Genomic DNA, 13,227 nt, shown 5'->3' with positions numbered 1-13,227 from the left:
TTAGAAAGTTTACATATTGGGTATGTGTAGTAAAAATTCCTTTACTTAGAAAGATACACAATCAGAAGCTCGGACACCACCGTTCTGAAGGACAGAAGCCCTAAAATAGGTTGAGTGGAATTAATGATCTGTCACTCCTCTGCCCAAGGCTTCTGCCTGCCTATTGCAATGTCCTCACAACACTCAGGGGTTCGGGAGTTGTAATAAATGAAAAATCTCTGCAAAAAACTCCTTGTCCATTTATTAATCTATGTGGAAAAGACACGTGCTTACATATTTCATCCATTTTCCATTGTTTCTGAAATGCTCCCTCTTTACAATGTAACAGCTCTTTGGGTCTTTCGTGGGACAGATGGTCTTTATCACAGTGTCGACACAACCCACAGAGTGGCTGCCCTCTCACAGACTGATTGCTCCACAGACCATGAGAGGACCCTTGAGTGACCATTAGGATCCCAGGGCTGTGACGCGGCTCTGCTCAGAGAAGAGCTTTAGACCATGGCACGCCAGCTGGTGGACAAGCAGTACACATTAGCAAAGCACAGCCTCTTTTTTATTTCACAATATGTGCACCTATGTAACTTCATTTAAATACTAAACCGTTGCTACTTCTTATTGAACTGTTTTCTTTCTCCAGCTACAAGTGTGTATGTGTACTGGGACAGAGAGGTGTGTGTGTGGCAGGGGAGCAAAGGCTGGGAATCTTTTTAACGTTTTTGTTTTAAAATCTAGAGCGGGTCCCCTTTTGGGTTTCCATCTTCTCCAGAGAAAGTCAGCTAAAAGTATCCATTTATTTTGTTGAGCGAATGAGTGCCGCTCAGTGCTGCGTACCTTACTATCCTGGTAGCTCCTGAAACCCACGGCCACGGAGTTGACCCTCCCAGCCTTGGTTCTCAGCCACTTGATGTCAGAACCTGGGTGGTGCGTTCTCCAAACTCCCCATGGAGCCTGGCACGGTGCTGCCCCAGGAAGCAGACTGTGAAACGGGGGCAAAGAGAAACGAATCCTCCCCGGAGGACCTGGGGCTTGGGGGTAAGGCTGTCTTCTAAGGCTCTGGCCAAGGAGGCTGGTCCAGCTTCCTGGGGCCTGAGCCCCGCCCCACGCATCACCCCGCCCACCGCCGCCCCGCCCAGCGAGGACTGAGCCCCGCCCCTCCGCAGTGCCGGCCGCTGGCCTCTTGGGCGAGGGCGTTCTCCCTTCTCTGTTCAACAGTGGACCAGCTGTTCCGTTGCTCATCACGTGGGTCCCTCCCCAGGGCCTCCTCACGGTTCACACCCACCCGGACCTAGCCAGCCTTCCTGACCCAGGGCTGCTGCCGGCACCCATGAGCCGCTCAGCCCTCTAGGGGAGCTCTGTCCCAGGACCAGTGCTCTGAGGTCAGTGACCTTTATGCCAAATCATTGGTCTGCTGACCTGGAGGGGCCCCCATGAGGCCACCTTCAAATAAACCACTGCTTGGTGGCCTTGGTGGCTGAGACAGGGACCACGGTAGGCGGGCCTGGGCTCCTCCCGATGGCTGCCCACCCCCAGTGAGGGTCGGAGCATGGGGACTCCCTGAGTACGCTCACCCAGACATCTCTCGGGCTCATCAGAATACAAACCCTGAACGGGGTGGCCTGCCCCCGAAATGCTTGTGCGTGTATGCTGGGGTGGGGGTGGCGGGGACAGAGTATGGAAGGAGGGGTGGAAGGTAGTTAACATTATCGAGCACCTGCTGCGTGGATGGCACTGATGGTGCTTTACACAACCATGAGCGACGAAGCTGTGTCTTTACAATAAATTTACTTCCGTTCTGTGTGCGTAAGAAAGCCACACGTTTATATAGCACCTTTCCTTCCTTCGAAGTACCTCTACGCCTGTGGACTCTTGCAATCTTCACAACACCCTGCTGTTACAGGGGCAGGGACAAGGGGATGTGCCACCCGTTATGGGCTGGGGGCGGCCGGTTCCTCACCCCTCCCCTCTGCACTACCCCACAGCACCTTGCTTGACCACGTCCAGTCGCAGAACAGCCTTCTGGTGGTTGCTAGAGTTCAACCATTCCCGTCTGCGTTTGCAAGTTCCTTCAAGGCAGAGATTATTCTCTTTTTCTTCCCTTTTGCTGTTGGGGCTCAATGTTGCACAGCCAGCAAGTGACTACTAAGTGTTTACTGAGTTCTTTGTTGGCACAGACCATTTTGTCCGTGGACAGGGGAAGTGATGGAATCCTTGTCTCTGGGTTCTCACCAGGGATCCCTCACGGTTCAACCTTCATTAACCTGAGCATCAGCCTCCAGAGTCCCAGAGCTCGGCAGATTTGAGAGACCTAAGGCAAAACCCCAGCCAGGTCCAGCCTGTGCACTCAGCTGTGGCACCAGAGCGGGGGGGGGGGGGGGCGCTCTCCTGAAGGTCTGGGCTGCGGCAGGGCGGGACACACATGGGAGGGAAGCACAGTCACTCTTGTCCCTGTCCCCAGGCCTCCTCCACTCCCGGAGGGTGCAGACTGGCCCAGGGGTGGCAGCAGATGAGAACAATAATACTGTCGTGTGTATGGAGCCCTTGGCCATGTGTGAGGTCCCCCATCCTCCTGGCCTGGCTTGCTGCAGCCATGAAGCTTTTAGGTCTTCCTAGAGACACCGACTTCCTGCCCAAGGTTCCAGCCGTGGCACACCTTGCCTTCCTTCCTGGACACACCCTGAAGCACCCCTCTCCCTCCATCCCAGCACCTAGGAGTGGGGGTCCCGGCAGCGTCCCCCTCACTGGCTGTTCCCCGCCCAGTCAGGCAGTTTGTGAATCTGGCGCTCCACAGAGATGGAGGTCCGGAGTGTGCCCATGGAGTTCTCCATCTTGTTGGGCTCCGGCATGCAGCCCCCTTTCTGGCACAGTCCCCAGAACACCTCCCGGGACTTCTTGCGGAAGCGCTTGCCCACGATCACGTACACCAGCGGGTTGAGGCAGCTGTTGCTGTAGGCCACGTAGGAGGCGATCTGCGTGAAGACGTCGATCACATGCTCATCCCAGCAGCCGGACAGGATGTCCAGGCGCAGCAGCGTGTCCAGCACCGTGCTGATCTGGAAGGGCAGCCAGCAGACGACGAACAGCAGCAGCACGGCCAGGACCAGCACCGTGGCCTTCCTCTCCGTCTGGATCTCCTTGAACTTCTGCATCTCATTGTTCCGGAGCACCTGCATGATCTGCACCGTGCAGAAGGTGATGACGGCCAAGGGCAACAGGAAGCCCACGAAGTTCAGGAGGATGTTGGTGAACACTTCCCAGGTGCGGGACGGGTAGATGATGACGCAGGCTGTGACGTTGTGGCCCTCGTCCCGATACTCCTTCATGGTCCGGAAGGCCAGCATGGGCGAGCTCAGCAGCAGCGTGCATCCCCAGATCACCAGGCTGTAGAGCTTGGCCCAGCGCACTCCGCGCATCCGGCCCATGGACATGGTCTTCACCAGGGCCAGGTAGCGGTCGATGCTGACCAGCATGAGGAAGGAGATGCTGCTGTAGAGGTTCATGTAGAGCATGGTGTTCACCACGCGGCAGAGGACCTCCCCAAAGAGCCAGTCGAAGTTGTTGGCGATGGTGATGGCCCAGAAGGGCAGCCCGCAGGCCAGGATCAGGTCCGCCACAGCCAGGTTGCCCAGGTAGATCTCGGCCACCGTGCAGCTGGTCTTATGCAGGCAGAAGATGCTGAGGACAAAGATGTTCTCGAGGGCTGCCAGCACGAACAGCACCCAGAGGAAGGGGGCCTGGATGGTGTTGAGCCAGTTCCACCAGTCGGAGAAGACGCAGGTGCTGGGCACTGACTCGTTGAGAGCCGGCAGGAGGACTTGCGAGGTGATGTTGAGCATTTCCGTGCTGAAAGAAAGTGGGAAAGAGGCTGTTACACCTCGAGTCACAAGAGGCAGGAGGAACAGCTGACGCAGAAGGAGGAGGGGCTCAGCAAGCAGCTTCCAGAAGCCGGGTCAGGAGCGGCATTCAGGGCCTTTCTGCTGCACGCTCAGAGACTCGGGTCCGGCCATCCCTGACGCCCCGGGGTCTTTGGAAGGTGCCCTGTGTCCTTGGGCGAGGCTGAGAGGTCGTGGTCTTCACCTTGGTGCTGCACTGGGATGTTTCCTCGGCCAGCGTCCGTCAGCAGCACGGACCATTGCAGTCTTGGACCCTGGAGTTCCTCGATGCCTCCATGATGGGAGGATCCGCGCACATTCCTTCCTTATCACATGGGCCCCTCCCGAGGGAGCTGGTCATCTTTCAGATTCTCATGGCCTGGTCACGGGTGAGTAATTGATTAGAGGAGATAAATAGTATCATGCCAGACTGGCAGGTTCCATCCTGGCTCCGAGACCACAGCCCGTGTGCCCACACCCTGTCTCCTTCTGGCAGAGGGAAGCTTTGTGCTTGCGGAAACCCCACCAACAAGGAGTTGATAATAATTAAGAGGTTGCATGATGGAAAGGGAGGGCAGGGGCTTTGGAACCAAGCAGTCCTCCTGGTTCAAATCCCGGCTCACTCATTAGCTGTGTGACCTTGGGTAGGTCGAAACCTCTCTGAACCTCAGTGACCTACCCCGTAAAATGGGAATAACATAATCTACTTGTCAGGGTTGTGGTGGGAATCCAAGACAGTTGGCAAAAAGCCCCAACCTCGGTACTTGGTTCGATAAGTGTGAATAACTATTTTTGTGAACCACCAGCAACACTTGGCTTGCTCCTGTGTTAGTGGTTTTATCATTAACCCACTGGTTCCTCTTTCACTCTTAGGTGAGACTCAGACCACGGGGCTGTTCATTTTCTAGAAGTGTCACTGTCAAGGCTAATTCATCTCTACCTTCAGCAAAGAGGCATGGGGCTTGGACACATATGGGTTCCAATCCTAGCTGTGTGGCCTTGGACAAATCACTTGACCTCTCTGAGCTTCCATTTCATCTCCTTTGGAGTAGAGTATTACTCTCTTCTTGACTTGCTTTGCATGGCTGTGGCAAGGTTCGAATCGAAGAGTGGATATGAAGACACGTTGCAAGCAGAAAGCCCAACCCAGATGGCAGGACTGAGTGGACATTTGCCCAGTGCCCTATGTGGTGGGGGAGGGAAGGTGGCCCTAGGCGGGCCCTTCCTAGAAGGGCGATTCTTTCCTGGGCAGGCTTATGGGGCAGGGGTTGAGCCACAACTTATGGGAAAGAATCTGCTGTTCACCTTGGGATTTCCTAGGAAAACCCTCCCTCTTACTTCCGGGAGTGGCTGGCTGGTTTTCAGTGGCCAGACTGGGCATCTCTGACTGACTGACTTACTCATCGATGCGTTTGTCGTTCCCTTTTTATTAAAAAAAAAAAATTTTATTTATTTAACACAGAGAGATAGAGAGAGAGAGAGATATCACAAGTAGGCAGAGGCAGGCAGAGAGGGGGGGAAGCAGGCTCCCTGCCGAGCAGAGAGCCCGATGCGGGGCTCCATCCCAGGACCCTGAGACCACGACCTAAGGTGAAGGCAGAGGCTTTAACCCACTGAGCCACCCAGATGCCCACGTTTATCTTTTAAATGTGCCTCAAGCTTCTTCTCTGTGGGAGTCAGGAGCCAGTACCACGTGTCCCCTGCCCTGTCCACGCTCCCAAGTGTGACAAATGCCACGGGGTGGAAGGAAGGGCACAGGGCACAGAACTGGGGTGGGGGGAGAAGGTTGGAGGTGATTCTGTAACTTGGTGTCCCACGATGAGGGACATGTCAATGCACAGCAAGAAGGTACAGCGTTATACGGTGACAGATGGCGGCTGCACTTGGGGTGAGCAGAGCGTAATGTGCCGAGAGCTTGGACCACTGTGTTGTACACCCGCGGCCACGGTAGCATTGTGTGTCAACTGAACTTTGATGTGAAAGTTAAAAAAACAAAAACAACACAAAGGGGAGGGGACGGACCAGGCAGAGGGAGCAGCTTGAGCGGAGGTGCAGCGCGGAGAAGCCTCTGGCACGTTCTGGAAGGCAGACTAGATGTTGGACAGGGAGGCGGGAAGTGGCCCGAGGTGGGATGAATAAGGGAAAAAGGACGGTCATCTCTGGCTGCTAAGAAACCGAGGCTTTGTCCCAGAGGGCTTTAAGGAGGGCGCGACGGAATAGAAAAAACACTCTAGAAATTCTAGACCCTTCTGGTGAAGTGGTGGCTTTAGGATATCCCAAAATTCTGTGCCACCCTTCCCTTCAAAGGGTAGAGTCTAGTTCCTCTTCCGGGGAACGTGGCCAGACTTGGTGACTTGCTTCCCACCCACAGTGGCAGCGACAGTGTGTGACTCCCACAGCCAGGCCCGGAACATGTGCGATGCAGGGCACAGCGGGTTCAGTGTCTGACTCTTGAGTTTCGGCTCAGGTCGTGATCTCAGGGTCACGAGATCGAGCCCCTTGTGGGCTCCATGCTCCGCACAGAGTCTGCTTGAGATTCTCTCTCCCTCTGTCTTTATTCCTCTCTGCCACATGCCCCCCTCACCCCTGGACTCTCTCTCTCTCTTTCTCTCAAATAAATAAATCTTTTTAGAAAACCCATGGTGCTGCTTCCTCCTCTGCCTCTTGGGTCTCTTGCTGAGGGGGAGACCGGCTGCCACGTTGGGAGGGGACACAAGCAGCCACGTGGAGAGGAACCCCCTTGCCACTTGGAAGCGGATCCTCTGGTCCCAGGTAAGCCTTTGGTTGACGCCGGCCCCCAGCCTTTGAGTGGTCTAGTGGAGGCCCAGCCAAGGTGCCAGACATGAGGGAACTGAGACAAGCTGTCCCCACCAGGTCTTAAGTTCCTGACCCCTGCAAACTGGGTAGCTCTGGAAGTAAGGTCTACCCTGGGAAGCCTCCCTGGTCCAGCCTTTGGTCCTGTTTCTGCAGCTACAGAAAACCCACTTCCTTGGTGCCCCAGGCTGGGAGAGTTGACTCTCAGGGTCTGGCTCTCTGAGACTGAAGTCACCAGCAGCGGCTTGTTCATTTCCCAGCAATACAGTCCCCGGCCACTGGGATGGCCCCGGCCCCTAGTTGGCTCTGAGAAGCCACAGATTCATCCGAGGTGGCCTGGGGAGTGTGTAATTGGGAGTTACGAGCCCTGAGGCTATTTGGTCATCTGCAGAGTAGGCTGTGCTCCCGCATGGGGCTGGGGGGCCGGACTGGGCCCTTCTTCCCTTTCTTGGGCCAACACTGCCAGCTGAGAACCAACCCTCTTTTCCCTCTGCTTCCACTCAGGATCGGCTTTCCCTACATCCTCTCTTAAGGGTGGCTTGGCCTTCTACCAGATGTCAGACATGTGTTGGAAACTTCCTGTCTCCATGGTGACCGGGAACTTCACGTCTCTGTCTGACTCCTTGGGTGTTGACATCAGAGTGTCTCCCCATTTCCAAGTTCATGGGATCGCTCACACGTGACCGCTGGTACTGTGTCCTCGTCCTGCATCTCTGTGCTCCGACAAACCCCACAGAGCACCTGCTCCGTCTGCTTCCACCAGGCCCATGGGGATTTGAACACCGGCCACGCCAGCCCCCTAGAGTTTTCGTCTGTGGATTCAACATCCCTTGTCACTTCAGTTGCTGTCCAGGAGATGGGGGTCAGGTTCTCCAGGCCTTCTCCAGGCTGCCTGGCCCTCCCTTATAAGGAGTATGTCAAGGAAGTCCTTTGACTTACCTAAAAGAGGCCGTGGTGGGCACAGGGTCCTCATGAAAAGACAAGAACATCGATCTTTTCCAGGTGGAGAACATCTTGACTCAGTGTGGGACGAGAGGGAGGCTCCCGGGCTGACCAGCGGAGAAACGACAGTTAGATGGTGGCTGGGGACCGTAAAACACACATTCTCTCCACCAGGGAAGGGAAATGGAGTCCTTCACTTAAAAAATGTTTATTAAGCAGCTACTGCATACGGGCGCTAGGGACCTAATGGTACAATGTCCCGTCCTCCAGGATCGTACAGTCCAATGGAGAAGCTAGGTGTTCCTGAATCAGTCACGGATTAACTGAAAACTGACATAAATGCTATGAAATAAAGGTTCCATGACAGAATGTAACATGGAGTCCTAAACCAGCCTGCTCTGGGGGATGAATGGGTATTTGTTTTGAGACCTGAAGGTATGTAGGAGGAAACTGGGTAAGAGGATGGTGGTAGAGAGGAGGATGTCTGGGTGGAAGGAACAGCAGGTGCAAAGGTCCTGAGGCAGGAAGAAACTTGCTGTGGACATGTGTCAGGCCCTGGTGGCTGTTGGGGGAAGGAGGGGAGGAGATTGTGGCAGGGGCAGTCCGGAGGCAGGGAGACATCTGTCTAGGAGCCGGATGATGGAGACTGGAGAGGAGGAATCCCAGGGATGTTTAGACAGTCTGTAAGGCTGGCCAGGGAGAGGCTGGGGATGAGGGCGAGCAGCGTGTCAAGGACGCCCCTCCCTACCCACCACAGAGGCTGCCATCTCCTATGGAGGGAAGAGGTGGAGGGGGCTTCCCCATCTCACGCGACCTCTTGCTCCTGTCCTGGAAGCGTGGGACTAGCCAGGAGCCCGGGTGCCCGTGCGTGTGAGTGCGTGCGGCCACGGGTCTGCCCAGCCCCAGGTTCCAGCCACTTCTTAGCAAGAGCAGCCTGTGCAAAGGGCAGGCATACGGGCTTCCAGAAGCCAGCTGTTTGAATTCAGCTGGGGGGAGGGTGGAGCTAGGGCAGCGGACAGTTCAGGAAATACAGGCACGTTAGAAAAAGAAGGGAGTGAGTTGGTAAGTGGGAAACAGGCAGAAGACACTTAGTTCACATCTGAAGAAGGTTTAGCGGAACCCCTAAGCTGAGCTGAGGCCAAGATTTAGAACTTTCCAGAGGAGGAGCGGGCTGCAAAGTGGTACTGATCAGGCAGGGAGGGGGATCGAGGGAAGGCAAGACAGGCCTCGTAGATTGCCTTTTTGGGGAGCCCCTTCCTGGCCCCTAAGAAGAAAATTCGCCTGGAGGCGAGAGGTCATGTGCTTGAGTCGTTCACTCCTCCATGCTGCCTAGGGAGAAAGCGCCCGGCGACCTTCCTCTGCCCGTGGGTCTCCCTCTCCTGCGGAGGGACCACAGCCCGCCTGCAGGCCGTTGGGGATCGGGCTGGCTGACCCTAACTGCTCCCGTTTCCAAAACAAAGCCTGAGGCTTCTCTGTCTCCAGCAGGTCCCAGAAAGTGATTTCAAGTCCAGAGAAGTTGGTGGCTTGGAGGGCGGTTGCGTGTTGTTTCTGTCCCTCTGCTTTGGAGGTGCCCACCCCAGGGGAGGACTGTGTGGGGGCTGCGGGCTGCTCCCCACCCCTCTCCCTGCAGCCCACCCCCAGCCCCAGGGGACCCCTTCCGTGGACTTGGCCAGCGAGAGCACGGGCAGGACACAGCATGAAGATGGGGCATCGCCCCATTTCCCTGCCCCGGGGCCTCCAGGGGCTGAGGTCACAGCTCCTCTGAGGGGCCCCTTCCACCTCCCTGGCCAGGATTCCGGAGAGGACAACCTCCACCATCTCATCTTCCTCGGTTCTGGGCAAGGGGCGGGGACCCCCGCCAGGGCCTTGGCTCTGCTAGCCCTGAGGTTCCACAGAGCGTCCACACTCTAAACAGACCCCCTGTCCAAAATCTCTCCACATTGGGGGCACCTGGGTGGTTCAGGCGTTAGGCGTCTGCCTTCAGCTCAGGTGATGATCCCAGAGTCCTGAGATCGAGTCCCGCATGCGGCTCCCTGCTCAGTGGGAAGCCTGCTTCTCCCTCTCCAGTCCCCCCTGCATGTGTTACTTCTCTCCCTGCCTCTCTCTTTGCTAAATAAATAAATCTTTTTTTTTTTTTTTTTAAAGAAAGAAACCTCTCCATATTGCCCAGTGTGAATGTGCCTTCTCTGTCCTCCTGGGACCCTGTGGGGATTATAAAATCTGATGTCAGATGTCAGAGAGGGATTGGAAGGAATGTGGAAGGGAGTGTGGCTCCGGGGCACATTGGCTCCGGGGAGGGGGGTGGTCAGGAGTGTGGCCCTCATTCTCTGTCACCCGGACGGAGCTCTCTTGTCCTTCCAGTCCCCCTCCCGGCCTCAGGACTGTCCTGGTCAGTCTCCACCACCCCCACCCCACAGGCCAGAGCAACGAGGTGGGAGGGGGTGACTCTGAAGATGGGCTTCCTCCTTGTGTCTCATTCCGATGCTTCGTAAGGAACATCCAACGTCCTGATTCATTTGTTCTCCATCTGCCTCAGAATTCAGGCCAAGAAGACTCGCTTCAAAAATATTTCCTTTCGTTGAATCACAGGAATCCTATCTGTCCCTGCTGCTAGGAGTAAATGCCATGTGAGTCTCACAGGGAGACCCTTGTGGCTTCCCAGGAACCCGCGTCTCAGGGGCTCTGAGTCTGGGGTCACCCCGAAATGCACAGCGTCCCTTTCTCAGAGGCCAAACTTCCCCTGGGCTGGAGCCCCCAACCTCACAGACCCCTCCAGGCAGCATCCTGTGGCTGCACGAGACCCGGGAGGAACTGCCCGTGGCGAGGGGTGTGGGCCGGACGGTGGGGAACCCTGGAGCATGAGGTCACCCCTCCTGACGGGTCGGTCCCCACGGGGCCCATGTGGCTTCAACCTCTGTCTGGGATTTGCACCCGTTTTCTGCAAAGAGGGCGGGCCCAGTGCCCAAGTCTAGCCAGACTGAAAGAGCTTAGAGCCCACAGGGTTTATTTTTGGCAGGTTGTTTTGATGACAGATGGTACTCAGTTTCCTTTTAATAAAGTTGGCGATAGGAAGTCACAGGTCAAAAGTAAGTCTCTTAGAGAAGCGGCTGTGTGGGTGGTTAGGTCTGGCAGAGGCTGCATGTGGAATGACCGAATTTGGGAAAACAATCCCAAAACGCCTCGCTGGAAATGGGGGCAGGTGGGGCGCCCAGGCTCGTGGGATCAGAAGTCAGGCCTGGAACTGGGTCCTCCTCCACTGGCCTTCTTATCTGTGGGTTTGTCTAAAAACAGCCCCACCTCCCAGGGCTGTCAGCACGTGGAAACGAATGCACATGGCACGTGGGCAATGTGTTCTCGAAGCCGCGCTGACCTTCCTGCCCCAGGAAGAGGGCTGGTCTGCTTCTGCCATCGCATGAGCTGTGGATGCAGGACACGCTTCCACGCGGTCTCGCTCTCCCGCCCACAGCTCATGGACCCACACTCGGTTCCCAGACGCTGATTCCTCAGTGGGATGGAGAGAGGTGAGTGTGTCGCCGGGACGTGTTGGGTATGTGTGTGGGGGGTGTGTGAGATGTGCGTGTGTGGTGTGTGATTATGTGTGTATGCATGGTGTGGACTGTGTGGTGTGTGCGGTGTGTATGTGTGTGGTGTGTGCATGGTGTGTATGTGTGGTGTGTATATGTGTATGGTGTGTGTTGTGTGGTGTGTGTGGTATGTGTGGTGTGTATGTGTATGGTATTGTGTGCAATGTGTATGTGTATAGTGTGTGCATGGTGTGTGTATGGTATGTGTGTGATGTGTGTGTGACATGTGTTTTGTGTGTTTTTTGTGTGTGAGGTGTGTGTTGTGTGTGTGATGTGTGTGTGACATGTGTTTTGTGTGTGAGGTGTGTGTTATGTGTGTGATGTGTGTTTGTTGTGTATGTGTGTGGTGTGTGTGGTATGTGGGAGATGTGTGTATATGGTGTGTGTTGTGTGGTCTATGCAGTGTGTGTGGTGTGTTTGTGTGTGTTGTGTGTGTGTCGTGTGTGGTATGTGTATGATGTGTGTGGTGTGTATGTATATGGTGTGTGTTGTGTGGTGTGTGTGGTGTGTATGTGTGTGCTGCGTGCATGGTGTGTGTGTATGATATGTGTGTGGGGTGTGTGTGAGGTATGTGTTGTGTGTGAGATGGGTGCATGTTGTGTATATGTGTAGGGGGTATGTGGTGGTGTGTGTGTGGTATGTGGGAGATGTGTGTATATGGTGTGTTGTGCGGTCTATGCAGTGTGTGTGGTGTGTATTGTGTGTGGTATGTGTATGTGTATTGTGAGTGTTGTGTGGTGTGTTGTGTGGCCGTCTATCCCATGTAGTGTTGTGTGTGTGATGTGTACGTGTGTTGTGTGTGTGTTTGATATGTGTATGGTGTGTGTGGTATGTGTTGTGTGTATGTATGTAGTGTCTGCATGGTGCGTGTGTGTGTGGGTGGCATGTGTGATGTGTGTGTGGTGTGTTTGTGTGGCCGTCTATCCCACTATATTCCGCATCCTGAGGGGGAAGGGCGTCTTCCTCATCTTGCCAGTCCGCTGGGCCTGCACGGATTTGCAAGTCCCAGTCTCTTGAAAGACACTCGCCTGTAAGTGGACTCTCTCCGGCCACCCAGCAATTCAGAATCAAGGCCAGGGTCAGAAAGAGCCGACGTCTCGAGTCACATGGGAGAGCCCTCCCCTGGACACCTCCCCAGCACAGACGCTTTCCTCTGAACTCTGATCTCCACGGGTCCCGGTAAGGGGCTGTTTATAGCCAGTCACCAGGGAAGAGAATGGGCCACAGTAAACACTGGTGGGGCGGCGGCGGGGAGGAGGAGGAGGTGGCCTCCTGCGCCTTGTTAGCCTCTGCGGCAGGGCAGAAGCGTGGCCTGGGCACAGTTTCCAGGGGACCCTTTTCTCTTTTGTCCTGAAAAAAGGTCAAAGGCATCTCTGGGGAAGCGTCAGATTCTGGGAAGTCAACCCCCATTCTAGGAACTCCTCGAGAGCAGAATCAGAAGACCCAGTCCTACCACGTGGGCTCTTCTGGCATTTGCACACTTTGCAGGCCTGGAATGTTTTGGAAACATTTACAGAGAAGGCAAGAGAGGCCGAGGCCCGAGGCCACTCTGTGTTCTGCCTCAGAGGGGAGGGCGCACTCACCCGACTCTGCTCGCCCTCCGATGACCCGGAGCCCGGTTCAGCCTTTATCTTTTGCTTATTATGGAAGGTTATTCTTTTCAGCATGTTTTGCTTCTTTTCCCCACATTGGGATTTGGAGTTTTCATGATTGGGCAACATCATCTGACATCCTAACACCTTCCCTTTTTGTTTTGGCAGATAATGTGACCATACACACACCCCCCACACACAATGGGATACTATGCAACCATCAGAAAACCCAAGATCTTGCCATTTGCAAAGATGTGGATGGAACTAGAGGGTATTATGCTGAGCGAAATAAGTCAGTCAGAGACAGACAATTATCATATGATCTCACTGATCTGAGGAATTTGAGAAACAAGACAGGAGATCATGGGGAAGGGAGGGGAAAATGAAACAAGATGAAATGAGAGAGGGAGACAAACCATAAGAGAC

General features: G+C 55.1%; 1 protein-coding gene across 8 annotated transcripts in view; it reads right to left on the bottom strand.

Moving 5' to 3' along the window:
• The window catches only part of BDKRB2 (bradykinin receptor B2), a 52,392-nt gene that overhangs the window by 20,224 nt on the left and 18,941 nt on the right, over window positions 1-13,227 (bottom strand). For 2 of the 8 annotated variants that reach the window (XM_032345187.1, XM_032345188.1), the window contains exons 2-3: window positions 7,623-7,732; window positions 730-3,840 (exon numbers count right to left, since the gene is read on the bottom strand). In XM_032345187.1, the coding sequence (XP_032201078.1) occupies window positions 2,736-3,840; window positions 7,623-7,696 (1,179 nt within the window). In that variant the 5' untranslated portion in view covers window positions 7,697-7,732 and the 3' untranslated portion in view covers window positions 730-2,735. Of the gene's footprint in view, window positions 1-729; window positions 3,841-4,074; window positions 4,249-7,622; window positions 7,733-13,227 lie in introns of those variants that run through there. The other 6 variants (XM_032345194.1, XM_032345192.1, XM_032345191.1 and 3 more) reach the window with 5 other exon arrangements.

This window comes from Mustela erminea, chromosome 5, assembly GCF_009829155.1.
Source record: "Mustela erminea isolate mMusErm1 chromosome 5, mMusErm1.Pri, whole genome shotgun sequence".
Lineage (NCBI taxonomy): Eukaryota > Metazoa > Chordata > Mammalia > Carnivora > Mustelidae > Mustela > Mustela erminea.
Note: the sequence above shows the minus strand (reverse complement) of the source record. Positions and strands in the feature narration are given on the sequence as shown.